Source organism: Somniosus microcephalus, chromosome 26 (genome assembly GCF_052327205.1).
Source record: "Somniosus microcephalus isolate GS21.2 chromosome 26, FLI_Smic_1.0, whole genome shotgun sequence".
NCBI lineage: Eukaryota > Metazoa > Chordata > Chondrichthyes > Squaliformes > Somniosidae > Somniosus > Somniosus microcephalus.
The window spans coordinates 7,851,687-7,879,253 of NC_141012.1; the positions used below are offsets into that span (position 1 = coordinate 7,851,687).

The 27,567-nt window shown below is 51.3% G+C and overlaps 1 protein-coding gene across 1 annotated transcript in view; it reads right to left on the reverse strand.

The window, feature by feature from the left end:
* Positions 1-11,268, reverse strand: part of LOC147100252 (transmembrane protease serine 2-like) — a 95,945-nt gene extending 84,677 nt beyond the window's left edge. The window contains exon 1 of the mRNA XM_085967755.1: positions 11,054-11,268. Coding sequence (XP_085823881.1) covers positions 11,054-11,068 — 15 coding nt within the window. The 5' untranslated portion in view covers positions 11,069-11,268. The remainder of the gene's footprint in view (positions 1-11,053) is intronic.
* Positions 11,269-27,567: the final 16,299 nt, after the last annotated feature.

The window sequence follows — 27,567 nt, forward strand, 5'->3', positions numbered from 1 at the left end:
TTAATACCTTTGGTTAACAAAAATCGATCGATCTCTGATTTAAATTTAACAATTGTTCTAGCATCAATTGCTGTTTGCAGAAGAGAGTTCCAAACTTCTACCACCCTTTGTGTGTAGAAGTGTTTCCTAATTTCACTCCTGACATTTTTAGACTATGCCTCCTAGTCTTAGACTCCCCAACCAGCGGAAATAGTTTCTCTCTATCTACCCTATCTGTTCCCCTTAATTTCTTGAAAACTTTGATCAAAAACTTAACCTCCAAAATTCCGGGGTATACAACCCTAGTTTGTGTAATCTCTCCTCGTAATTTAACCCTTGGAGTCCGGGTATCATTTTGGTAAACCTACGCTGCACTCCCTCCAAGGCCAATATATCCTTCCTAAGGTGTGGTGCCAGAACTGCTCACCGTGCTCCAGGTGTGGTCTAACCAGGGTTTTGTACAGCTGCAGCATAACTTCTACCCGCTTGTATTCTAGTCCTCGAGATATAAAGGCCAGCATTTCGTTAGCCTTTTTGATTATTTTCGGTACCTGTCCCTGACAGTCAAGAATCACTCAATCGTGTAAAGGAAGAGTCTCTTCGTTTTGCAGTGGGTGGGTCGCCGCGAGGATTGATGCGTTAGGCGACCAATGACGGGAGCGTGGGGGCGTGGCCAGTTGGAAGCAGGAGGTCATGTGATGAAACCTCTTGGAATACGTCCAATCAGAGTTGGTGACCTGTGCACTGTTCGCTCATTAATAGAGAAGCCGGCTACACTCCCTGTATCTGGGCACCTTTACATTGCACGAAGGGATCCCGCGAAGGCAGCATTCAGCCAACAACGACAATAACTTGCATTTATATAGCGCCTTTAACCGAACTAAAGCATCCCAAGGTGCTTCACAGGAGCGTTATCGAGCAACATTTGACACCGAGCCACACAAGGAGATATTAGGACAGGTGACCTAAAGCTTGGTCAAAGAGGTAGTTTTTAAGGAGCATCTTAAAGGAGGAGAGTTAGAGAGGCGGAGAGGTTTAGGGAGGGAATTCCAGAGCTTAGGGCCCAGGCAGCTGAAGGCACGGCCGCCAATGGTGGGACGAAGGAAGTCAGGAATGCATGTTGGCCAGAATTGGAGGAAGGCAGAGTTCTCGGAGGGTTGTAGGGCTGGAGGAGGTTATATAGATAGGGAGGGGCCTTGCCTTCGGCTCTCTAAGCTCTTGAATTCCTTTCTAAATCTCTCCACTTTTCCTCTCTCTCCTCCTTTAAGACCCTACTTATAACCTGCCTCATCACTTGTCCTAATGCTTCCCTATGTGCCTCGGTGTCAAATTTTGTTTGATAATGCTCCTGTGAAGCACCTTGGGTGGTTTTAATACATTAAAGGTGCTATATAAATGCAAGTTGTTGTTGTTGTTCATTGACTGTACTCTAATGAGTACTAAGCATTTACAAACAGCTTTTACAGATTCTCTATGGGTTGGACTGGTATTTGGGTTCCCAGTCCGGGCCCTGGGACAGCACAGAGATTCCTGTGGACAGAGGAAAACATCACTAAAAACTTTTTCTGCAGAGGAACATTTTTACCCGCTAATGGTCCAATTCAACCAGCCAGAAAACATGGACTGATGGCTATGTCGCTCAGATGGGGCTGTGTTTTGCAAAGTATTTACAGCACAGAAATAGGCCATTCAACCCCAAAGGTCCGTGCCAGTGTTTATGCTCCACATGAGCCTCCTCCCACCCCTCTTCATCTAAACCCATCAACCTATCCTTCTATTCCTTTCTCCCTCATGTGTTTATCTAGCTTCCTCTTAAATGCATCTATACTATTCGCCTCAACCACTCCCTGTGGTAGCGAGTTCCACATTCTCACCACTCTCTGGGTAAAGAAGTTTCTCCTGAATTCCCTATTGGATTTATTAGTGACTATCTTATATTTATGGCCCCTAGTTCTGGTTTCCCCTACAAGTGGAAACATTTTCTCTACGTCGACCCTATCTCTTGATTGTGAATAATAGTTAGCAATGAAACACAATATTCATGGATAAAATAGAATTACGTAGAAATTCTTCCACACAATCTGTCTCCTAATCCCATGTGTCCATCCTGTATCCATATTCCATTATCCCCCTTTTCCCTCAACCTTCTATCAAACCTATTCTTAAATGTTGACATGGTCTCTGCTTCAATCATTAACTTTGGTCGTGCACTCCGCCACCTCACAAGCCTCTGTGTTAAAAAAAAAAGTTTCTCCTGCTCTCTGTCCTAAATCTCAATCTTGTATCTATTTTTTTATTCATTCATGGTCTGTGGGTGTCGCTGGCAAGGCTAGCATTTATTGCCCATCCTTAGTTGCCCTTGAGAAGGTGGTGGTGAGCCACCTTCTTGAACCGCTGCAGTCCGTGTGGTGAGGGTACTCCCACAGTGCTGTTAGGGAGGGAGTTCCAGGATTTTGACCCAGCGATGAAGGAATGGCGATATACTTCCAAGTCAGGATGGTGTGTGACTTGGAGGGGAACTTGGAGGTGGTGGTGTTCCCATGCATCTGCTGCCCTTGTCCTTCTAGGTGGAAGAGGTCGCGGGCTTGGGAGGTGCTGCTGAAGAAGCCTTGGCGAGTTGCTGCAGTGCATCTTGTAGATGGTACACACTGCAGCCATGGTAACATAAGAACATAAGAAATAGGAGCAGGAGTAGGCCAATCGGCCCCTCGAGCCTGCTCCGCCATTCAATAAGATCATGGCTGATCTGATCCTAACCGCCAATCTACTATCACAGAACCATCTCCTGAATCTAGCAGAATTAGACACACGAAATAGGAGCAGGATCAGGCTACACGGCCCCTGGGCCCGCTCCGCTACCCACAGGGCCATGACCGATCCGAACCTAGACTCATGTCCAAATTCCTGCCCGCTCCCCGTAACCCTTAATTCCCTTTACTTCTAGGAAACTGTCTATTTCTGTTTAAAATTTATGTAATGATGTAGCTTCTACAGCTTTTTGGGGCAGCATATTCCATGGACCTACCACCCTCTGAGTGAAGTAGTTCTTCCTCATCTCAGTTTTGAAAGAGCAGCCCCTTATTCTAAGAATATGCCCCCTAGTCCTAGTTTCATCCATCATCGGGAACATTCTCCCCGCATCCACCCGATCCAACCCCTTCACAATCTTATATGTTTCAATAAGACCGCCTCTCATTCTTCTGAACTCCAATGAGCAGTCCCAATCTACTCAATCACTCCTCATATGTCCATCCCCTCATCCCCGGGATTAACCGAGTGAACCTTCTTTGCACTGACTCGAGAGCAAGTATGTCTTTTCTTAAGTATGGACACCAAAACTGTATGCAGTATTCCAGGTGCGGTCTCACCAATACCTTGTACAACTGAAGCAATACCTCCCTATTTTTATATTCTAGCCCCTAGCAATGAAAGCCAACATTCCATTGGCCTTCTTAATCACTTGCTGCACCTGCATACTAACCTTTTGAGTTTCGTGCACCAGGACTTCCAGATCCCTTTGTACTTCAGTACTTTCCAGTTTCTTGCCATTAAGATAATAACTTGCTCTACGATTTTTCCTGCCAAAGTGCATAACCTCACACTTTCCAGTATTGTACGCCGGTGGTGGAGGGAGTGAATGTTTAAGGTGGTGGATGGGGTGCCAATCAAGTGGGCTGCTTTGTCCTGGATGGTGTCGAGCTTCTTGAGTGTTGTTGGAGCTGCACTCATCCAGGCAAGTGGAGAGCATTCCATCACACTCCTTACTTGTGCCTTGTAGATGGTGGAAAGGCTTTGGGGAGTCAGGAGGTGAGACACTCACCGCAGAAAACCCAGCAGAATGTCTAGACCTCCTCAACCACTGGACACAGTCTGTTTCTATCTGCCCTCTCCCATCCCTGCATCATTTTACAATCACCTGTAATCTCCTCAATTTTTCCAAGTCTTTCTTTGTATTTCCTCGGACCGGGCAGCATCCTGGTGAATCTGTGCTGCACCCTCTCTATTGCCTCAACATCCTTCCTATAGTGTCGAGCCCAAAACTGCACGCAATGCTCCAAGTGTGGTCTTACTAAGGTTTTATACAGATTCACCATTACATCATGACTTTCATGTTTTATATTCCTTGCCACAAAACCCATTGTTCCATTAGCTTTTTGTTAATGGTCTTATCCACTTGAGGTGGTGCTTTGAATGTCTTATGAACTTGCATCCTCTAATTCCTCTGCTCATCCACTTCAAGCAGCCTCCCCCCAATCAAACTATAATTATTACTTTATTTTTGAATCAAAATGCACCACTCACATTTACTGACATTGAATTCCATCTGCCACATTCTATCCAATCAATATCCCCTTTGGTCCTCAGAATTATTTACTCTGCCTCTTATTTTGGTATCATTTGCAAACTTGGACCCCACTTCCTCCAGCTCCATATCCAAATCATTGATGGGCATATTGAACAGAAGCCGTCCCAGACTGAATCCTGTGGGACACTGCCACCCACTCCTAACCACAGCCCTTAACTCCAAAACTTTCTTCCCTTCCAACCAGTTTTTAATCCAATTTTCCACTCTCCCATTAAATTAATACCCCTTTACTAGCACCATGGTTACGTCGTAAAGGCTGCATTTTGTTTTTGACAATTCGGGGAGGCTGTTTAAACCAGAGGAATGCAGCACCCCATGTAATCTCTCCCAGATATTGCGGTATTTACCCTGTCACGGGTTCTGCACAACCAACTTGAGCAATGGAAGGAAGCAAATAGCATCGGTAAATCTGCAAATGAGAAAGCCCCAGAGACAATGGAACGAAGCTTCAGGATGTTGGCCTAACCCACGCAAGATTTGCATTTCTATAGCGCCTGTCACAACCTCACGATGTCCCAAAGCACTTTACAGCCAATAAATTACTTTTTGAAGTGTAGTCACTATTGTAATGTAGGAAACACAGCAACCAATTTGTGCACAGCAAGGTCCCACAAACAGCAATGTGATAATGATTAGATCATCTGTTTTTTAGTGATGTTGAGTTTGAGGGAAAGATATTGGCCCAGGACACCGGGGTGAGCTCCCCTGCTCTTCTTCAAAATCGAATCATGGGATCTTTAACGTCCACCGGAGAGGGCAGACGGGGCCTCAGTTTAACGTCTCATAGAAAGACGGCACCTCCGACAGTGTAGCACTCCCTCAGTACTGACCCTCCGAGAGTGCGGCGCTCCCTCAGTACTGCCCCTTCGACAGTGCGGCGCTCCCTCAGTACTGCCCCTCCGACAGTGCGGCGCTCCCTCAGTACTGCCCCTCCGACGTGCGGCGCTCCCTCAGTACTGCCCCTTCGACAGTGCGGCGCTCCCTCAGTACTGCCCCTCCGACAGTGCAGTGCTCCCTCAGCACTGCCCCTCCGACAGTGCAGCACTCCCTCAGTACTGACCCTCCGACGTGCGGCGCTCCCTCAGTACTGACCCTCCGACAGTGCAGCGCTCCCTCAGTACTGCCCCTCCGACAGTGCAGTGCTCCCTCAGCACTGCCCCTCCGACAGTGCAGCACTCCCTCAGTACTGACCCTCCGACATTGCGGCCTTCCCTCGGTACTGCCCCTCCGACAGTGCGGCGCTCCCTCAGTACTGCCCATCTGACATTGCGGCCTTCCCTCGGTACTGCCCCTCCGACAGTGCAGCGCTCCCTCAGTACTGCCCATCCGACAGTGCGGCGCTCCCTCAGTACTGCCCCTCCGACAGTGCGGCGCTCCCTCAGTACTGCCCCTCCGACAGTGCGGTGCTCCCTCAGTACTGCCCCTCTGACAGTGCGGCGCTCCCTCAGTACTGCCCCTCCGACATTGCGGCGCTCCCTCAGTACTGCCCCTCCGACAGTGCGGCACTCCCATAGTACTGCCCCTTTGACAGTGCGGCGCTCCCTCAGTACTGCCCCTCCGACATTGCGGCGCTCCCTCAGTACTGCCCCTCCGACATTGCGGCGCTCCCTCAGTACTGCCCCTCCGACAGTGCGGCACTCCCATAGTACTGCCCCTCTGACAGTGCGGCGCTCCCTCAGTACTGCCCCTCCGACATTGCGGCGCTCCCTCAGTACTGCCCCTCCGACATTGCGGCGCTCCCTCAGTACTGTCCCTCCGACAGCGCGGTGCTCCCTCAGTACTGCCCCTCCGACAGTGCGGCACTCCCTCAGTACTGCCCCTCCGACAGTGCAGCACTCCCTCAGTACTGCCCCTCCGACAGTGCGGCGCTCCCTCAGTACTGCCCCTCCAACAGTGCGGCACTCCCTCAGTACTGCCCCTCCGACAGTGCAGCACTCCCTCAGTACTGCCCCTCCGACAGTGCAGTGCTCCCTCAGTACTGCCCATCCGACAGTGCAGCACTCCCTCAGTACTGCCCCTCCGACAGTGTGGCGCTCCCTCAGTACTGCCCCTCCGACAGTGCGGCACTCCCTCAGTACTGCCCCTCCGACAGTGCAGCACTCCCTCAGTACTGCCCCTCCGACAGTGTAGCACTCCCTCAGTACTGACCCTCCGAGAGTGCGGCGCTCCCTCAGTACTGCCCCTCCGACATTGCGGCGCTCCCTCAGTACTGCCCCTCCGACAGTGCGGCACTCCCTCAGTACTGCCCCTCCGACAGTGCAGCACTCCCTCAGTACTGCCCCTCCGACAGTGCGGTGCTCCCTCAGTACTGCCCCTCCGACAGTGCGGTGCTCCCTCAGTACAGCACTGGAGTGTCAGCCTGGATTATGTGCTCATGTCTCTGCAGTGGGGATCAAACCCAAAACCTTCTGACCCATTGGTGCGAGAGTGCTACCCACTGAGCCACGGCTAAGGTTTTGGTAAGTATGGATAGGTACAAATGGCTTCGAAAAAAGTTACGGGTTAAATCACAGCACACCAATTATGAGCAAACATTCACCTGCAGAGAGCTACCATAAATCACAGAACAACTTCCAATAATTACACCTCAGACAACACACACAGATTGGAATGTCCCAAAGGCCGTGCTCCAATGTGATTCCATCTGTCGCCACCACCTGCTCATGTACCACAGGCACACATAACAACATAAGAATTAGGAGCAGGATTAGGCCATTCGGCCCCTCGAGCCTGCTCCACCATTCAATGAGATCATGGCTCATCAACTCCACTTTCCCGCCCGATCCCCATATCCCTTGATTCCCCTAGAGTCCAAAAATCTATCGATCTCAGCCTTAGAATATACTCAACGCACAGCTTTTGAAACCACACTCACCAGTGACCCAACACTTGACCCAACCCCTGGGGCCGAGGGATCAGGACACGAATTGTACCCTGGCTCCGATTTTAACCACACACCTCCCGCCACCCCCGCCACCCCAGCCTGGTGGAAACCAAGCTGGGGGGTGAGGGGGTTAAAATGGAGTGTTGGGGGGGAGATTTAACCGCCTCAATCTGACCAACTGCAATTTTAATTTGCAGGTAGCAAGGACCCCTGCCCCAAACCAGTGGGTTCCCTTTAAATATGGTGTAATCGCAACACAATCTGTTATTTTAACTTGAAGCCTGAGTGGGGAGCAGTGATGTATAAACTAGTCACGTGTACAGACTCTCTCCTGAGCACAGACTCTATCCCGTGTACAGACTCTATCCTGTGTACAGACTCTCTCCTGAGCACAGACTCTATCCCGTGTACAGACTCTATCCTGTGTACAGACTCTCTCCTGAGCACAGACTCTATCCCATGTACAGACTCTATCCTGTGTACAGACTCTATCCTGTGTACAGACTCTCTCCTGTGTACAGACTCTATCCTGTGTACAGACTCTATCCTGTGTACAGACTCTCTCCTGTGTACAGACTCTATCCTGTGTACAGGCTCTATCCTGTGTACAGACTCTCTCCTGAGCACAGACTCTATCCCGTGTACAGACTCTCTCCTGTGTACAGACTCTATCCTGTGTACAGACTCTATCCCATGTACAGACTCTCTCCTGAGCCCAGACTCTCTCCTGAGCACAGACTCTATCCCGTGTACAGACTCTATCCTGTGTACAGACTCTCTCCTGTGTACAGACTCTCTCCTGTGTACAGACTCTCTCCTGTGTACAGACTCTCTCCTGAACACAGACTCTCTCCTGTGTACAGACTCTATCCCGTGTACAGACTCTATCCTGTGTACAGACTCTATCCCATGTACAGACTCTATCCCATGTACAGACTCTATCCTGTGTACAGACTCTCTCCTGTGTACAGACTCTATCCTGTGTACAGGCTCTATCCTGTGTACAGACTCTATCCTGTGTACAGACTCTATCCTGTGTACAGACTCTCTCCTGTGTACAGACTCTATCCTGTGTACAGACTCTATTCTGTGTACAGACTCTATCCTGTGTACAGACTCTATCCCATGTACAGACTCTCTCCTGTGTACAGACTCTATCCTGTGTACAGACTCTATCCTGTGTACAGACTCTATCCTGTGTACAGACTCTAATCCTGTGTACAGACTCTCTCCTGAGCACAGACTCTATCCCGTGTACAGACTCTCTCCTGAACACAGACTCTATCCCGTGTACAGACTCTCTCCTGTGTACAGACTCTCTCCTGTGTACAGACTCTATCCTGTGTACAGACTCTATCCTGTGTACAGACTCTATCCTGTGTACAGACTCTATCCTGTGTACAGACTCTATCCTGTGCACAGACTCTATCCTGTGTACAGACTCTAATCCTGTGTACAGACTCTCTCCTGAGCACAGACTCTATCCCGTGTACAGACTCTATCCTGTGTACAGACTCTATCCCGTGTACAGACTCTATCCTGTGTACAGACTCTATCCCATGTAAAGACTCTCTCCTGTGTACAGACTCTATCCCGTGTACAGACTCTCTCCTGAACACAGACTCTCTCCTGTGCACAGACTCTATCCCGTGTACAGACTCTATCCTGTGTACAGACTCTATCCCGTGTACAGACCCTCTCCTGAGCACAGACTCTATCCCGCGTACAGACTCTCTCCTGTTCACAGACTCTCTCCTGAACACAGACTCTATCCTGTGTACAGACTCTCTCCTGAGCACAGACTCTCTCCTGAACACAGACTCTATCCTGTGTACAGACTCTCTCCTGAGCACAGACTCTATCCTGTGTACAGACTCTCTCCTGTTCACAGACTCTATCCCGTGTACTGACTCTCTCCTGAGCACAGACTCTATCCTGTGTACAGACTCTCTCCTGTTCACAGACTCTATCCTGTGTACAGACTCTATCCCATGTACAGACTCTATCCCATGTACAGACTCTATCCCGTGTACAGACTCTCTCCTGTTCACAGACTCTCTCCTGTGCACAGACTCTATCCCGTGTACAGACTCTATCCCGTGTACAGACTCTATCCCGTGTACAGACTCTATCCCGTGTACAGACTCTATCCTGTGTACAGACTCTCTCCTGAGCACAGGCTCTATCCCATGTACAGACTCTCTCCTGAACACAGACTCTATCCTGTGTACAGACTCTCTCCTGAACACAGACTCTATCCCATGTACAGACTCTCTCCTGAACACAGACTCTATCCCATGTACAGACTCTCTCCTGAGCACAGACTCTATCCTGTGTACAGACTCTCTCCTGTTCACAGACTCTATCCCGTGTACAGACTCTATCCTGTGTACAGACTCTCTCCTGTTCACAGACTCTATCCCGTGTACAGACTCTCTCCTGTGTACAGACTCTATCCTGAGCACAGACTCTATCCCATGTACAGACTCTCTCCTGAGCACAGACTCTATCCTGTGTACAGACTCTCTCCTGTTCACAGACTCTATCCCATGTACAGACTCTATCCTGTGTACAGACTCTCTCCTGTTCACAGACTCTCTCCTGAACACAGACTCGATCCCATGTACAGACTCTATCCTGAGCACAGACTCTATCCCATGTACAGACTCTATCCTGTGTACAGACTCTATCCCGTGTACAGACTCTATCCCGTGTACAGACTCTATCCCGTGTACAGACTCTATCCTGTGTACAGACTCTCTCCTGTTCACAGACTCTCTCCTGAACACAGACTCTATCCTGTGTACAGACTCTATCCTGTGTACAGACTCTATCCCGTGTACAGACTCTATCCCGTGTACAGACTCTATCCTGTGTACAGACTCTCTCCTGAACACAGACTCTATCCCATGTACAGACTCTCTCCTGAACACAGACTCTATCCCATGTACAGACTCTCTCCTGAACACAGACTCTATCCTGTGTACAGACTCTCTCCTGAACACAGACTCTATCCCATGTGCAGACTCTCTCCTGAACACAGACTCTATCCCATGTACAGACTCTCTCCTGAACACAGACTCTATCCCATGTACAGACTCTCTCCTGAACACAGACTCTATCCTGTTCACAGACTCTCTCCTGAACACAGACTCTATCCCGTGTACAGACTCTCTCCTGTTCACAGACTCTATCCCGTGTACAGACTCTATCCCGTGTACAGACTCTCTCCTGTTCACAGACTCTCTCCTGTTCACAGACTCTCTCCTGTTCACAGACTCTATCCCGTGTACAGACTCTATCCTGTGTACAGACCCTCTCCTGAGCACAGACTCTATCCCGTGTACAGACTCTATCCTGTGTACAGACTCTCTCCTGAGCACAGACTCTATCCCATGTACAGACTCTATCCTGTGTACAGACCCTCTCCTGAGCACAGACTCTATCCCGTGTACAGACTCTCTCCTGTGTACAGACCCTCTCCTGAGCACAGACTCTATCCCGTGTACAGACTCTGTCCTGTGTACAGACCCTCTCCTGAGCACAGACTCTATCCCGTGTACAGACTCTCTCCTGTGCACAGAAGCTAAATCCATTGCGGCAAACACTAAGTTTAGAAAGAGCGGTTCCTGATTTAATGCACAATGGCAGATGGAACATTTCTATCTTTAAGTAGCGACCTGCTAATGAACTCCCATTTTCAGAAATCGCACATTTCAAAACCCCGCTGAATTTTGGAGTAAAATCCATTGCCTCATTTTTTGTTAAACCAGGAATTTTGCGCTGCAAGTGTATTAGACACCAGACAGAGTACAAGCACCTACTGGGAATGAAGTCATTCCTGCTCCAGAGGTTTTGTTGGTTTTCAAGGTAGTTTCAGAGACAGTCCCGACGCCTGGAATATCTCACTTCACTTCCGACGTTTTACATGAAACTCAGGAACCGCAAAGACTTGTTGGGTATTCCCAGCGCTGGAGACTCTTCACAGACTGTGTGAGGACTACGGACTGGTGTCCTTAGTTTCAGCTGAATAAAAGTTGGCAAACTAGTTTGACGTGATAAGCTTGCTTTTGTGTGATGTGCAGCCTGCCACTCCTATTAGAGTTTCACCTGTGATAAGCTGAGCCAAGAAGGAAGTAGTTAGCCTGTACATTGAATATTTCACAGATGCTAGTAGTGACATCAGCAACTTGCATTTATATAGCGCCTTTAACGTAGTAAAATGCCCCAAGGTGCTTCACAGGAGCGTAAACAGACAGAATTTTACATCGAGCCGCGTGAGGAGATATTAGGGCAGTTGAAGAGGTTGGTTTTAAGGAACATTTTAAAGGAAGAGAGAGAGGTAGAGAGGCGGAGAGGTTTAGGGAGGGAATTCCAGAGCTCGAGGCCCAGGCAGCTGAAGGCACGGCCGCCAATGGTGGGGCGAAGGAAATCGGGGAAGCCAGAATGGGAGTGATGCAGAATTCTGGAGGGTTGTTGGCTGAAGGAGGGTTACAGAGATAGGGAGGGCGAGGACATGGAGGGATTTGAAAACAAGGATAAGAATTTTTAAATCGAGGCGTTGCCGGACCGGGAGCCAACGTTGGTCAGCGAGGGCAGTGGGCGATGGGCGAATGGGACTTGATGCGAGTTAGGACACGGGGCGGCCGAGTTTTGGATGACCTCAAGTTTACGGAGGGTGGAAGTTGTGAGGTTGGCCAGGAGAGCGTTGGAATAGTTGAGACTGTAGGTATCAGAGGCATGGATGAGGGTTTCAGCAGTAGATGGGCTGAGGCAAGGGCGGAGACGGACGATGTTATGAGGGTGGATGTAGGCGGTCTTAGTGATGGAGAGAATATTGGGTTGAAAGCTCAACTCAGGGCCAGTTAGGACGCCGAGGTTGTGAACAATCAGAACATCTTTAAAAAAAAAATCCACTTGGACGGAGTCCTTTAGGAAAGGGGCTGCAGTTCCATGACACCATTCAAGAGCTCAGGATGTCCCAAAGCGCTTTGCAGCCAATGAATTACTTTTAAAGTGTAGTCACGGTTGTAATGCAGGAAACGCGGAAACCAATGTGTGCACAGCAAGATCCCAGCCCATCCTGGGGGGTGGGGGGGGTGGTTGGGATTAAATATACTCCCATAGAGTCTACAGCACAGACCAACTGGTCCATGGTGATGTTTATGCTTCACACGAGCCTCCTCCCACCCCTACCTCATCTCACCCCATCAGCACATCATAAGAACATAAGAAATCGGAGCAGGAGTCGGCCATTCGGCCCCTCAAGCCTGCTCCGCCATTCAATAAGATCCTGGCTGATCTTCTACCTCAACTCCACTTTCCTGCACTATCCCCATATCCCTTGATTCCCTTAATATTCAAAAATCTATCGATCTGTCTTGAATGTACTCAACGACTGAGCCTCCACAGCCCTGTGGGGTAGAGAATTCCAAAGATTCACCACCCTCTGAGTGAAGAAATTTCTCCTCCTCTCAGTCCTAAATGGCCGACCCCTTATTCTGAGACTGTGACCCCTGGTTCTAGACTCTCCTGCCAGGGGAAACATCCTCCCTGCATCTACCCTGTCAACGCCTTAAGAATTTTGTATGTTTCAATGAGATCACCTCTCATTCTTCTAAACTCTAGAGAATAAAGGCCTAGTTTACTCAATCTCTCCTCAAAGGACAGTCCCCCATCCCAGGAACCAGTCTGGTGAACCTTCGCTGCATTCCCTCTATGGCGAGTATATCCTTCCTTAGGTAAGGAGACCAAAACTGTACACAATACTCCAGGTGTGGTCTCACCAGGGCCCTATGTAATTGCAGTAAGATGTCTTTACTCTTATACTCAAATCCTCTTGTAATAAAGGCCAACATACCATTTGCTTTCCTAATTGCTTGCTGTATCTGCATGTTAACTTTCAGTGATTCGTGTACAAGGACACCCAGGTCCCTCTGAACACCAACATTTCCCAATCTCTCACCATTTAAAAAATACTCAGCTTTTTTATTTTTCTGACCAAAGTGGATAACTTCACATTTCTCCACATTATATTCCATTTGCCATGTTCTTGCCCACTCACTTAGCCTGTCTATATCCCCTTGAAGCCTCCTTGCATCCTCCTCACAACTTACATTCCCAGCTTTGTATCATCAGCAAACTTGGATATATTACATTTGGTCCCCTCATCCAAATCACTGATGTCGATTGTGAATAGCTGAGGCCCACGCACTGATCCTTGTGGTACATCACTAGTTACAGCCTGCCAATCCAAAAATGACCCATTTATTCCTACTCTCTGGTTTCTGTCCGTTAACCAATCCTCAATCCATGCTAGTATATTACCCCCAACCCCATGAGCTCTAATTTTGTTTAATAACCTCTTGTATAGCACCTTATCGAATGCCTTCTGAAAATCCAAATCTCTGCTATTCGCTTTAACCACTCCCTGTGTTAGCGAGTTCGACATTCTAGCCACTCTCTGGGTAAGGAAGTTCCTCCTGAAATCTTTTTCGGATTTATTAGTGACTATCTTATATTTATGACTCCTAGTTTTGGATTCCCACCCAGAAGCGGAAACATCTTCTCTACGTCTGTAATATCTTTACATCAACGCCCTTCACTGCTTATAAACATAAACAGGTCCCTGACTCAAGAGTCAGATGCAATTGTTGCTAGGCAGCAATCCTTAGAACTGTAAGCTGGGGCTTCGTTTAAAAAAAATTCATTCCCGGAATGTGTGCGTCACTGGCAAGGCCGGCATTTATTGCCCATCCTTAGTTGCCCTTGAGAAGGTGGTGGTGAGCCGCCTTCTTGAACCACTGCAGTCCGTGTGGTGAAGGTACTCCCACAGTGCTGTTAGGGAGGGAGTTTCAGGATTTTGACCCAGCGACGATGAAGGAATGGCGATATATTTCCAAGTCAGGATGGTGTGTAACTTGATGGGGAACTTGGAGGTGGTGGTGTTCCCATGCGCCTGCTGCCCTTGTCCTTCTAGGTGGAAGAGGTCGCGGGTTTGGGAGGTGCTGCCGAAGAAGCCTTGGCGAGTTGCTGCAGTGCATCTTGTAGATGGTGCACACTGCAGCCACGGGACGCCGGTGGTGGAGGGAGTGAATGTTTAAGGTGGTGGATGGGGTGCCAATCAAGCGGGCTGCTTTGTCCTGGATGGTGTCAAGCTTCTTGAGTGTTGTTGGAGCTGCACTCGTCCAGGCAAGTGGAGAGTATTCCATCACACTCCTGACTTGTGCCTTGTAGATGGTGGTTCAATGAGACGACATCAGGTGAGGTGCTGCCGGACTGGCCCAGGGGCGAAGCCCAGGCTGTTGCCTGTTGGGTTTTCCACAGACTGTCCAGCGCAGACCTCAACAAATGTAAACCAGAAACAAGACACTTCGTTCATGAAAAGATAACATCTTTTTCCTCTCAGTGTCCAATTGCAGCCATCATCTGAAATGTAACTGAACTCCTCCTGACATCCCATGGTAGTGCTACAGATTTGAAATTTGCTTTACTGCATTTTTCATCCTTCCCCATGGCCTTGGAGGATGGTCAGGTTTTACAGCCCCACTGATGTGGGGACTGTGGAAGCGAAAGGCTGCATTACCTGTGTGCCTCAGACGTTCTTTCTGGCCAGTCTGTGGGATCAGCACGGCACGTATTGTAAATAGGATTAAAAAGCAAGGATATCCTCACAGGAAAATAAAATAGTAGAATGTGTGAGAGTCATTCAGCCATATCTGTAAAAGTCTGGAGTATGTCAGCTTGGTCGCTTGTGTTCAGGGGAATGAATCAATGGTTACAGCACAGAAGGAGGCCATTCGGCCCGTCGAGCCCGTGCCGGCTCTCTGCAAGAGCACTTCAGCTAGTCCCACTCCCCCGCCCTTTCCCCGTAGCCCTGCAAATTTCTTTCCTTCAGGTACTTATCCAATTCCCTTTTGAAAGCCACGACTGAATCTGCCTCCAGCACCCTCTCAGGCAGTGCATTCCAGATCCTAACCACTCGCTGCGTAAAAACGTTTTTCCTCATGTCGCCTTTGGTTCTTTTGCCAATCACCTTAAATCTGTGTCCTCAGGTTCTCAACCCTTCTGCCAATGGGAACAGTTTCCCTCTATCTACTCTGTCTAGGCCCCTCCTGATTTTGAACACCTCTAGCAAATCTCAACTGGGAAGAGTGATGGAAATTAGGTCCCTTGTGTTTCTGGAAGTGCCTGTTTGTTTAGTTCATGTTGTTATTCTGTTGGCGTTTGTATGTATCTTTGATGTACTGTGATTTATTGCCGGTATGCATGGAATGTCGTGATCAAAGGTGAAATTTGGTATGAGAGATGGGAGTGAACCACTGTCTAGCAGCTCATACTGCACTCGTGGATAGTGTGATGTCTCACAGAGCCTATCTTGGTTGTGGACGGTATGAGGTTTCAATAAAGACTGATCCCGCATTGCTACAACTGAGTGTGAGTGCAATCTGGTGTTTAAAGTAACGAGATGACAAAGAACCACGAAGCAGTCTCACAAAGACCAGAGTCAGACTGAGCAGGCTCGAAGGGCCATATGGCCGACTCCTGCTCCTAATTCTTATCTTCTTATGTAATTATCGTCGGGCTATTTGACTATGGAAGGCCATCACAGCAGATCCTAATCCCGTCCTCACCCAATGTCTCCACACACACGCACCTTCCAGCTGGGCTGGGGGAGGGGGCAGTTGGGGTGGCTAGATCATGATCGGGAGAGGATCTTCTCCCCGCATCCACCCAGGGAGCTACAGCTCACCGCTTGTGCTCTCAGGATTGCTACGGAATGAGTTGGGCAGCCTCTGACTTTCAGTACACAACAGCTCCGAGCAGTGGCAGATTCGTGGAGTGCAGGGCCTTGCCTGGAATGTAGAGAATGGAGGCATCAGTCTTTGCAAGGATTCGCTCACCTTGACATTTGAGTTGTAGGTCAATTCGGGCGAGTCCTACAGTGACGTTAATTGGAGCATTTTTCCAATATTAACATTCTTCTCACTGGGTACTAGGATCCTTCCAACTCAACAGGTACGAATGCACCTATCACCTGTGCAGGTATGTACACACCTCCTGCCCCAGAGCTGCACTCCTAGCTGCTGTGGTGTTCCCTGTTCTGTATTGAGTCGCAGCCGTAAAGGACAAAAATGAACCATTTCTCTCTGTGTTATACCATTGTTCGGTTTCTATATTGATGGCCACAGCACGCGCAGGGTTAGTATCAGTTCCAGGGCTGTATCTACAAGCTCAAGGGATATCCATGACAGTCTGGGGGTGGCAGAAGGGGTCTGTCAGATGCATTAATCCTTTGAAAGGTTCCACGACACTTTGATCAGGTACAGAAAGAAAGACTTGCATTTCTATAGCGCCTTTCACAAACACTGGATGTTCCCAAAGCGATTTACAGCCAATGAAGTACTTTTTGAAGTGTGGTCACTGTCATAATGTAGGAACAGAGATACAATAAAGTGTTCACACAAAAGCAGCACGGATTGTAATTTCTGCCTCGAATATATTGATACTGCGGGGCCTAATTAAACCTCACTTCATATTTCTGGCATTCATAAGTAGTTGCCAACATTTCACCACTGTAATATGCAAAAGATCTTTGAAGTTAATTTGCTGCTGGGCTTTTCATTAAGATGTATGTAATAATTTTTATCCTAGCAAAGTAAGTTCTATGGTCTTTTAAGTAGAGGGATGGTTTATTTGCAGATGCTTTGCGTTTTTGAATTTTAGGCTTGCATTGAAAATACACTCTGCTAATTATTGTTCTTCTTCTTCTTCTTAGGCAGTCCCTCGGAACCGAGGATAACTTGCTTCCACATTAAAAATGAGTTCTCAGGTGACTGATGAGTCCAATGCGGGACCTACAGTCTCTGTCACAGGTGGGGCAGACGGTGGTTGAAGGGGCGGGTGGGTGGGGTGCTTGGGTTGACGTGCGCTCCTTGCGCTGCCTGCGCTTGGCTTCCGCTTGCTCCCGGCGAAGAGACTCAAGGTGTTCGGCGCCTTCCCGGATGCTTCTCCTCCACTTTGTGCGGTCTTGGGCCAGGGATTCCCAGGTGTCGGTGGGGATGTTACACTTTTTCAAGGAGGCTTTGAGGGTGCTCTTAAAGCGTTTCCTCTGCCCACCTGGGGCTCTCTTGCCATGTCGGAGCTCCGAGTAAAGCGTTTGTTTTGGGAGTCTCGTATCGGGCATGCGGACAATGTGACCCTTCCATCGGAGCTGACATTATTGTTGTTAGTCTCACCCTCACCACCAGGTGGCGCAGCTCACCGAGGAGAGCGACGGAAACACTGCTCTGGACTGCCTGGCTCAGCCACATCCTTAACGCAGCCTTTAGAGTTGCCCCAGCAGTCTCCCAGAATTAAAGATCAATGCTCCTGCGAGCAACCGGGGAGAAAGATCACAGGCATCTTTCCTTGTCTACCGTGGCTCAGTGGGTAGCACTCTCGCCTCTGAGTCAAAAGGTTGTGGGTTCCAGACACTTGAGCACATAATCTAGGCTGACACCCCCCCCAGTGCAGTGCTGAGGGAGTGCCGCACTGTCGGAGGGGCAGTACTGAGGGAGCGCCGCACTGTCGGAGGGGCAGTACTGAGGGAGCGCCGCACTGTCGGAGGGGCAGTACTGAGGGAGCGCCACACTATCGGAGGGGCAGTACTGAGGGAGCGCCACACTATCGGAGGGGCAGTACTGAGGGAGCGCCGCATTGTCGGGGGGGCAGTACTGAGGGAGCGCCGCACTGTCGGAGGGGCAGTACTGAGGGAGCGCCGCACTGTCGGAGGGGCAGTACTGAGGGAGTGCCGCAGTGTCGGAGGGACAGTACTGAGGGAGCGCCGCACTGTCGGAGGGGCAGTACTGAGGGAGCGCCGCACTGTCGGAGGGGCAGTACTGAGGGAACGCCACACTATCGGAGGGGCAGTACTGAGGGAGCGCCGCACTGTCGGAGGGGCAGTACTGAGGGAGTGCTGCACTGTCGGAGGGGCAGTACTGAGGGTGCGCCACACCTAGAAACATAGAAACATAGAAGATAGGAGCAGGAGTAGGCCATTCGGCCCCTCGAGCCTGCTCCGCCATTCAATGACATCATGGCTGATCATCCAAATTCAGTACCCTGTCCCTGCCTTCTCCCCATATCCCTTGATTCCTTTAGCCTTAAGAAGTATATCTAACTCCTTCTTGAATATATTTAATGAATTGGCCTCAACTGCCTTCTGTGGTAGAGAATTCCACAGGTTCACCACTCTCTGGGTGAAGAAATTCCTCCTCATTTCAGTCCTAAATGGCTTACCCCTTATCCTTAGACTATGACCCCTAGTTCTGGACTCCCCCGCCATCGGGAACATCCTTCCTGCATCTAGTTTGTCCAGGCCTGACAGAATTTTATAGGTTTCGATGAGATCCCCTCTCAATCTTCTAAACTCCAGTGAGTACAAGCCCAATCGACCCAATCTCTCCTCGTACGTCATTCCTGCCATCCCAGGTATTAGCCTGGTGAATCTTCACTGCACACCTTCCATGGCAAGAACATCCTTCCTCAGATAAGGCGACCAAAACTGCACACAATACTCAAGGTGCGGTCTCACCAAGGCCCTGTACAACTGCAGCAAGACATCCTTGTTCCTGTACTCGAACCCTCTTGCTACGAAGGCCAACATACCATTTGCATTGTTGAGGGGTAGTACTAAGGGAGTGCTGCACTGTCGGAGGTGCCACCTTTTGGATGAGATGTTAAACCGAGGCCCCGTCTGCTCTCTCAGGTGAACGTAAAAGATCCCATGGCACTATTTCGAAGAAGAGCAGGGGAGTTCTCCCCGGTGTTCTGGTCAATATTTATCCCTCAAACAACATCGCTAAAACTGTTATCTGGTCATGATCACATTGCTGTTTGTGGGAGCTTGCTGTGCACAAATTGGCTGTCGCGTTTCTCTACAGTACAACAGTGACTACATAGGAGCAGGAGTAGGCCATTTATCCCCTCGAGCCTGTTCCGCCATTTCCTGACTACATTTCAAAAGTACTCGATTGGCTGTAAAGTGCTTTGGGATGTCCTGAGGTCGTGAAAGGCGCTGTAGAAATGCAAGTTCTTTCTTTGTCCTACCATTTTGCCCGAACTGGACTTACAACAAACAGCGGAGCTGCAACGCACCCAGGATGCATTCCAGCTTTGGCGCATGCGTCAAACCAGGCGATGGATAGAGTGGTTTCTGGAGTGCAAAGTGTCATGAATCTTACCATTCATGTAGAAATGACTCATGAGATAACACTGGGCGGCCAGCTGGTGGCGCCGTCCAAGGAAAGTATAAATACTCAGGCATGGGCCCAGCTTGCTCAGGACGTTTTTGTAATCAGGAACTAGTGATGTAACTAGAACTCATGGTTGTGAAACAGTTGATTAAAGCCGTGTTTTATACTCAAACTAAGTGCCTAGTAGTTTTCTTACATCACAAAGGATTGTGGGTATTGCAGCCACCATGATTTCCACTAGGATTGCCGTGTCAGCCGGCCGGTGCGGGAAGCACGGGGGCAGGGCAGTTGAAGGCAGGAGGACATGTGATGAAACCTCCCAGAATTCCGTCTGAACCCTAGCGGGCTCGGAGCTAGACGAGTGCCGATGGTGTCAAGGGAACGCAATTAGACGTTTTGAAATAAGCTTTTCACAATGTGAAGGCGGAAAAGCGAGGGGACCCTGGAAGCAGGATGATGTTTATAACTGGATGACTGGCAAAGGACATTGGTCTCAACTGGGGCCATAGTTGGAGGTGCTACAATTTTTTTTTATGGGATGTGGACGTCGCTGGCAAGGCCGGCATTTATTGCCCATCCCTAATTGCCCTTGAGAAGGTGGTGGTGAGCTGCCTTCTTGAACCGCTGCAGTCCGTGTGGTGAAGGTGCTCCCACAGTGCTGTTAGGTAGGGAGTTCCAGAATTTTGACCCAGCGACGATGAAGGAACGGCGATATACTTCCAAGTCAGGATGGTGTGTGACTTGGAGGGGAACTTGGAGGTGGTGGTGTTCCCATGTGCCTGCTGCCCTTGTCCTTCGAGGTGGAAGAGGTCGCGGGTTTGGGAGGTGCTGCCGAAGAAGCCTTGGCGAGTTGCTGCAGTGCATCTTGTAGATGGTACACACTGCAGCCACGGTGCACCGGTGGTGGAGGGAGTGAATGTTTAAGGTGGTGGATGGGGTGCCATTCAAGCGGGCTGCTTTGTCCTGGATGGTGTCGAGCTTCTTGAGTGTTGTTGGAGCTGCACTCATCCAGGAAAGTGGAGAGTATTCCATCACACTCCTTACTTGTGCCTTGTAGATGGTGGAAAGGCTTGGTGTCAAGTGACCCAAGATTGGGGGGTGGTGGCTGGAGGGAAGAATACATTTTCCTTGGTTCTTGCTGCTGACCACCATCCAATGACCCCGTTTGGAAAGTGGAAGTGGATGTCAAGCGAGGACAGGGCTGTGATTCCCCCCATGGTAAAGCAGTCCGTCAACACTCACTATCTAGGCTGACACGTGAAGAACAGTCACTTGAGTGAGGTACTGGAAAAAAGAGAGCGAGAAATACTTGCATTTGTATAGCGCCTTTCACCTCCTCAGGACTTCCCAAAGTATTTACAGTCAATGAAGTATTTTTGAAGTGTAGTCACTGTTGTAATGTAGGAAATGTGACAGCCAATTTGAGCACAGCAAGCTCCCACAAACAGCAGAGTCCAGGCTCAGCCCTGTTAGCGATTCCTCTTGCCATTTACTGAGGGGTGGCAGCAGGTACGGTGAGTGTTCAGGCAGTGGGCACGGTGAGTGTTCGGGGAGTGGGCATGGTGAGTGTTCAGGGACTGGGCACGGTGAGTATTCAGGCAGTGGGCACGGTGAGTGTTCAGGCAGTGGGCACAGTGAGTGTTCAGGCAGTGGGCACGGTGAGTGTTCAGGCAGTGGGCACGGTGAGTGTTCGGGGAGTGGGCACGGTGAGTGTTCAGACCGCGTGCACGGTGAGTGTTCGGGGAGCGGGCACGGTGAGTGTTCAGGGAGTGGGCACGGTGAGTGTTCGGGGAGTGGGCACGGTGAGTGTTCGGGGAGCGGGCACGGTGAGTGTTCAGGGAGTGGGCACGGTGAGTGTTCGGGGAGCGGGCACGGTGAGTGTTCAGGGAGTGGGCACGGTGAGTGTTCGGGGAGTCGGCACGGTGAGTGTTTAGGGAGTGGGCACAGTGAGTGTTCAGACCGCGGGCATGGTGAGTGTTCGGGGAGCGGGCATGGTGAGTGTTCGGGGAGCGGGCACGGTGAGTGTTCGGGGAGTGGGCACGGTGAGTGTTCAGGCTGTGGGCACGGTGAGTGTTCAGGCAGTAGGCACGGTGAGTGTTCAGGCAGTGGGCACGGTGAGTGTTCGGGCCACGGGCACGGTGAGTGTTCGGGGAGCGGGTACAGTGAGTGTTCAGGGAGCGGGCACGGTGAGTGTTTGGGGAGTGGGCACGGTAAGTGTTCAGGGAGTGGGTACAGTGAGTGTTCAGGGAGTGGGCACGGTGAGTGTTCAGGCCGCGGGCATGGTGAGTGTTCGGGGAGTGGGCACGGTGCGTGTTCAGGCCGCGGGCACGGTGAGTGTTCAGGCCGCGGGCACGGTGAGCGTTCGGGGAGCGGGCACGGTGAGTGTTTGGGGAGTGGGCACGGTGAGTGTTCAGGCTGTGGGCATGGTGAGTGATCAGGCAGTGGGCACAGTGAGTGTTCGGGCCGCGGGCACGGTGAGTGTTCGGGGAGCGGGCACGGTGAGTGTTTGGGGAGTGGGTACAGTGAGTGTTCAGGGAGTGGGCACGGTGAGTGTTCAGGCCGTGGGCATGGTGAGTGTTCGGGGAGCGGGCACGGTGAGTGTTCGGGGAGTGGGCACGGTGAGTGTTCAGGCCGTGGGCACGGTGAGTGTTCAGGCCGTGGGCATGGTGAGTGTTCGGGGAGCGGGCACGGTGAGTGTTCGGGGAGTGGGCACGGTGAGTGTTCAGGCCGTGGGCACGGTGAGTGTTCGGGCCGCGGGTACAGTGAGTGTTCGGGGAGCGGGCACAGTGAGTGTTTGGGGAGCGGGTCCGGTGAGTGTTCAGGGAGTGGGCACGGTGAGTGTTCAGGCCGTGGGCATGGTGAGTGTTCAGGGAGCGGGCACGGTGAGTGTTCGGGGAGCGGGCACGGTGAGTGTTCAGGCGGCGGGCACGGTGAGTGTTCGGGGAGCAGGCACGGTGAGTATTCGGGGAGTGGGCACGGTGAGTGTTCAGGCCGTGGGCACGGTGAGTGTTCAGGCAGTGGGCATGATGAGTGATCAGGCCGCGGGCACGGTGAGTGTTCGGACCGCGGGCATGGTGAGTGTTCGGGGAGCGGGTACGGTGAGTGTTCGGGGAGCGGGCACGGTGAGTGTTCGGGGAGCAGGTACGGTGAGTGTTCGGGGAGCTGGCACGGTGAGTGTTCGGGGAGCGGGTGATATACCTATCAATTCATTCCATGAAAAGCGACGAGTTAAGATAGTAACTATAGGTTTTTATTGGCTAAATAACAGAGCCCACCCTCGTGGGCGATCGGTTCCAACAAGGGAGAATACTAGCCAAGCGGTCACCTTTATACCTGGGCAAGCAGGCGGAGCCATGGGCGGAGTCAGCTGAGGTAAGCCCAGGTATAGCAGCGTGCGTGGCAAGAGGTAACCTTGTGTAGCGATAACAACAGAGTAAACAGTGATAACAACAGTGTAACAATAGTGAACGGTTGTGAACGGTAACAGTGGTTTACCACATTCACCCCTTGTTTAAAATTGAGTCCGGCGGGGTGAAGTGTACTACCAGTTCGTGTATGTCAGTCTCTCAGGAGGCCTCGTAAGCCTTTCTGATCGGCGCAGCAGCGGCGGCGGTGGTGCAGTATCCGATGGTAATGCTGGTGTCTGCGTGGTCGACGAAGGCTCCTGGGGTTCCAGCATGCTGTCTACAGGAGCTGGATTTGGGGGAGTTGTGGGGGGTAACGGTGGTATCTCAGGGGTGCCCGAGGGTGCGAGGTCTCGCAAGGAGACAGTGTCCTCCCGCCCGTCTGGGTATGCCACATAGGCGTACTGGGGGTTGGCGTGCAGGAGGTCCACCCTCTCGACCAGGGGGTCCATTTTATGGGCCCTCACGTGCTTCCGCAGCAAGACGGGCCCCGGAGAAGTCAGCCATGTTGGTAGCGAGGTTCCCGTAGTCGACTTCCTGGGGGAAACAAACATTCGTTCATGGGGGGAGACCTGTGGCCTTGAGAAGAAGGCCACAGGTCTCCCCGCCTGGTTAAGGGTTGCCGCTAGGGCGAAGTCGGAGGCATCGCTCTCCACTTGGAAAGGGATGGACTCATCCACTGCGTGCATTGTGGCCTTCGCAATGTCTCCTTTTATGAGGGAGAAGGCTGCGCCTGCTTCTGCTGTCAGGGGGAAGGAGGTGGACTTCATGAGGGGTCTGGCTTTGTCCGCATAATTCGGCACCCATTGGGCATAGTAAGCGAAGAGCCCCAGGGTTCTCTTCAGCGCCTTTGGACAGTGGGGGAGGGGAAGCTCCATGAGGGGGCGCATTCTTTCGGGGTCAGGGCCGATGACTCCGTTCTCTACTACGCAGCCGAGGATGGCAAGGCGCGAGGTATTAAACACACATTTATCCTTATTGTAAGTGAGATTCAGCCGTTGGGCCGTACGGAGGAATTTCTCCAGATTAACATCATGGTCCTGCTGGTCGTGGCCGCAGATGGTGACGTTATCTAGATAAGGGAACGTGGCCTGAAGCGCGTTCTGGTCGACCATCCGGTCCATCTCCCTTTGGAAGACCGAGACTCCGTTGGTGACGCCGAAGGGAACCCTAAGGAAGTGGTAGAGGCGGCCGTTCGCCTCGAAGGCGGTATACTGGCGGTCCTCAGGGCGGATAGGGAGTTGGTGATAGGCTGACTTGAGGTCGATGGTGGAGAATACCCGGTACTGTGCAATCTGGTTGACCATATCAGATATGCGGGGAAGGGGGTATGCGTCCAGCTGGGTGTACCGGTTTATGGTTTGGCTGTAGTCGATGACCAGGCGGTGTTTATCGCCGGTCTTAACGACTACGACCTGGGCACGCCAGGGGCTGGTGCTCCCCTCGATGATGCCCTCCTTCAGGAGTCGCTGCACCTCAGAGCTAATAAAAGCTCTGTCCCCGGCGCTGTACCGCCTGCTCTTGGTGGCGACGGGTTTACAGTCACGGGTGAGGTTAGCGAACAAGGAGGGGGGCGGGACTTTGAGGGTGGAGAGGCCGCAGGTGGTACGCGGTGGGCGGTTTAAAATTTGCTGGTTGTAGACTGTGAGTGGGGGGAGGGGTCCACCGTAAGCCAAAGTGACACTTTGAAGGTGGCATTGGAAATCCAGCCCTAGTAGGACGGCAGCGCAGAGCTGGGGCAGGACGAGAAGTTTAAAATTTTTATATTCCGTGCCCCTAACCAACAGGGTCACTACACAGTAGCCGCTAATGTCTGTTGAATGGGACTTCGCCGCCATCGAGATCCGATGGCGCGCTGGCCGGACAGTGAGGGAGTAGCAGCTCACCGTGTCTGGATGAATAAAACTCTCCGTGCTTCCGCTGTCGAACAGGCAGGACGTGGCGTGGCCGTTTACTTCGATGTCCATCATGGACTTGGGCAGATGATGCGGGAGAGCTTGGTCAAGCGTGACGGAGGCCAGTGTATGGCTGAGCGAGCTGCTGTAGTCTGCAGGCGAGGCGGTGGTCGGGTCTGGAGACAAAACGGCGGCCGAGTGCGGTGAACAAAATGGCGGCGCCCATGACGCGGGTCCCCACGAAGTTGGACAAAATGGCGGAGAAGATGGCCGCCCCCACAACTCACATGAGGCAATGCTGGCGTCTGTGGCCTTGATCAAAGATGGCCACCCCCACAACTCACATGAGGCAATGCTGGCGTCTGTGGCTTTCCCCCTGCAGGCGTTTACAAAGTGGCCTTTCTTTTTGCAGCCGGAGCAGGTCACGTTCCTTGCAGGGCAGCGCGCCCTTTGATGTTTCGCCTGGCCACAGAAGAAGCAGCTGGTGGCCCGATCGCGGAGGTCCGCTGCCACAGCGGGTTCCGGGGGTGGTGGTCCTGATCGATTCCGGGACACCGACGCCGTGGTGGGTCCCGGGGCGGCGGTGCGAGGGGAATTGCGGCCGGAGTCGGGCCCGAGTCCCAGGGTCGCGCAGCACAGTACCTGGAGTACGCCTCGAGGTCCCGATGGGCCACTTCCAGAGAGCGAGCGAGGGCTGCAGTTGTATTCAAGTCGAGGTCCTTTGATTCGAGCAGTCTTTGCCGTGAGTAGTCGGACCGAAGGCCTTTCACGAAGGCATCGCGGATATTTCCTTCAGTATTTTCTGCAGCCGTTACAGCTTTAAAGTCACAGTCCCTGCCGAGTGTTTGTAGCGCCCGTAAAAATTCATCTACAGACTCTCCTGGCTGTTGCGAGCGGGATCTTAGGAGATGTCTGGCATACATAGAATTTACAGGGCTCCGGTACTGCTCTTTTAGCAGGTTGAGGGCGTCCTCGTAAGTAGCAAGGTCCCGGATGAATGCAAATACTTTAGGGCTCACCTGGGCGGTCAGAACTCTTAGTTTGGATCCCGGAGGCACGCCGGATTCTCCCAGGTATGATTCGAAACAGCTCAGCCAGTGTTCGAAGTCGAGGGCTGAGTTCGCTGCCTGTGGGTTTAGATCCAGGTATGGCGGTCGGAGGGCTCGCAGCCAGGCCGGCTGCTGTGGCTGTTGTAGCTGGCCGTTTGGCTGGTCGTTTGGCTGCTCCGATCCACTCATTTCAAAATTTAGCCAATAAAATTGATATACCTATCAATTCATTCCATGAAAAGCAACGAGTTAAGATAGTAACTATAGGTTTTTATTGGCTAAATAACAGAGCCCACCCTCGTGGGCGATCGGTTCCAACAAGGGAGAATACTAGCCAAGCGGTCACCTTTATACCTGGGCAAGCAGGCGGAGCCATGGGCGGAGTCAGCTGAGGTAAGCCCAGGTATAGCAGCGTGCGTGGCAAGAGGTAACCTTGTGTAGCGATAACAACAGAGTAAACAGTGATAACAACAGTGTAACAATAGTGAACGGTTGTGAACGGTAACAGTGGTTTACCACAGCGGGTACGGTGAGTGTTCGGGGAGCAGGCACGGTGAGTGTTCGGGGAGTCGGCACGGTGAGTGTTCGGGGAGTGGGTACAGTGAGTGTTCAGGGAGTGGGCACGGTGAGTGTTCAGGCCGCGGGCACGGTGAGTGTTCGGGGAGTGGTCACGGTGTGTGTTCAGGCCGCGGGCACGGTGAGTGTTCAGGCCGCGGGCACGGTGAGCGTTCAGGCTCTGTGGCTGCACATAAACACACAGGCGATGTTTGCTGGATCGACGCACCCTGGCAGAAATCCAGCTGTACAGAGAAAACAGAAAGGTCCCCACCCACATAATAGCCAGTACTAAACCTCAGTCCATTATTACTGGAATATGCGTAGGCGGTAATCCCAATTAATATTTTAAATAAATAACCGCAACCAGAACTGGAGGTGATTCAGCATCTTAAACACCCTGATGAATACTTACCTGTCATGCGGTTTTCTTTCATTTTATTGCTATAATAATGCAAAATAAGACATTTTCTAATCCAGGTGTTAAGAATTCTCTGGCCAGATACAATGCAGTAAAAGAGTAAAGCTCCCTTTACACTGTCCCATCAAACACTCCCAGGGCAGGTACAGCACGGGTTAGATACAGAGTAAAGCTCCCTTTACACTGTCCCATCAAACACTCCCAGGGCAGGTACAGCACGGGTTAGATACAGAGTGAAGCTCCCTCTACACTGTCCCATCAAACACTCCCAGGGCAGGTACAGCACGGGTTAGATACAGAGTAAAGCTCCCTTTACACTGTCCCATCAAACACTCCCAGGGCAGGTACAGCACGGGTTAGATACAGAGTAAAGCTCCCTCTACACTGTCCAATCAAACACTCCCAGGGCAGGTACAGCACGGGTTAGATACAGAGTAAAGCTCCCTCTACACTGTCCAATCAAACACTCCCAGGGCAGGTACAGCACGGGTTAGATACAGAGTAAAGCTCCCTCTACACTGTCCCATCAAACACTCCCAGGGCAGGTACAGCACGGGTTAGATACAGAGTAAAGCTCCCTCTACACTGTCCAATCAAACACTCCCAGGGCAGGTACAGTGCGGGTTAGATACAGAGTAAAGCGCCCTTTACACTGTCCCATCTCCAACCTCAAACCTCATTGTATCAGGTGAAATTCCCAATTTGGTGCCAATTAATACCAAATTGGGGCCAGGTTAGGAACTAGAGTCGGCCCTAACTCATTTAACCTCTCTGTGCT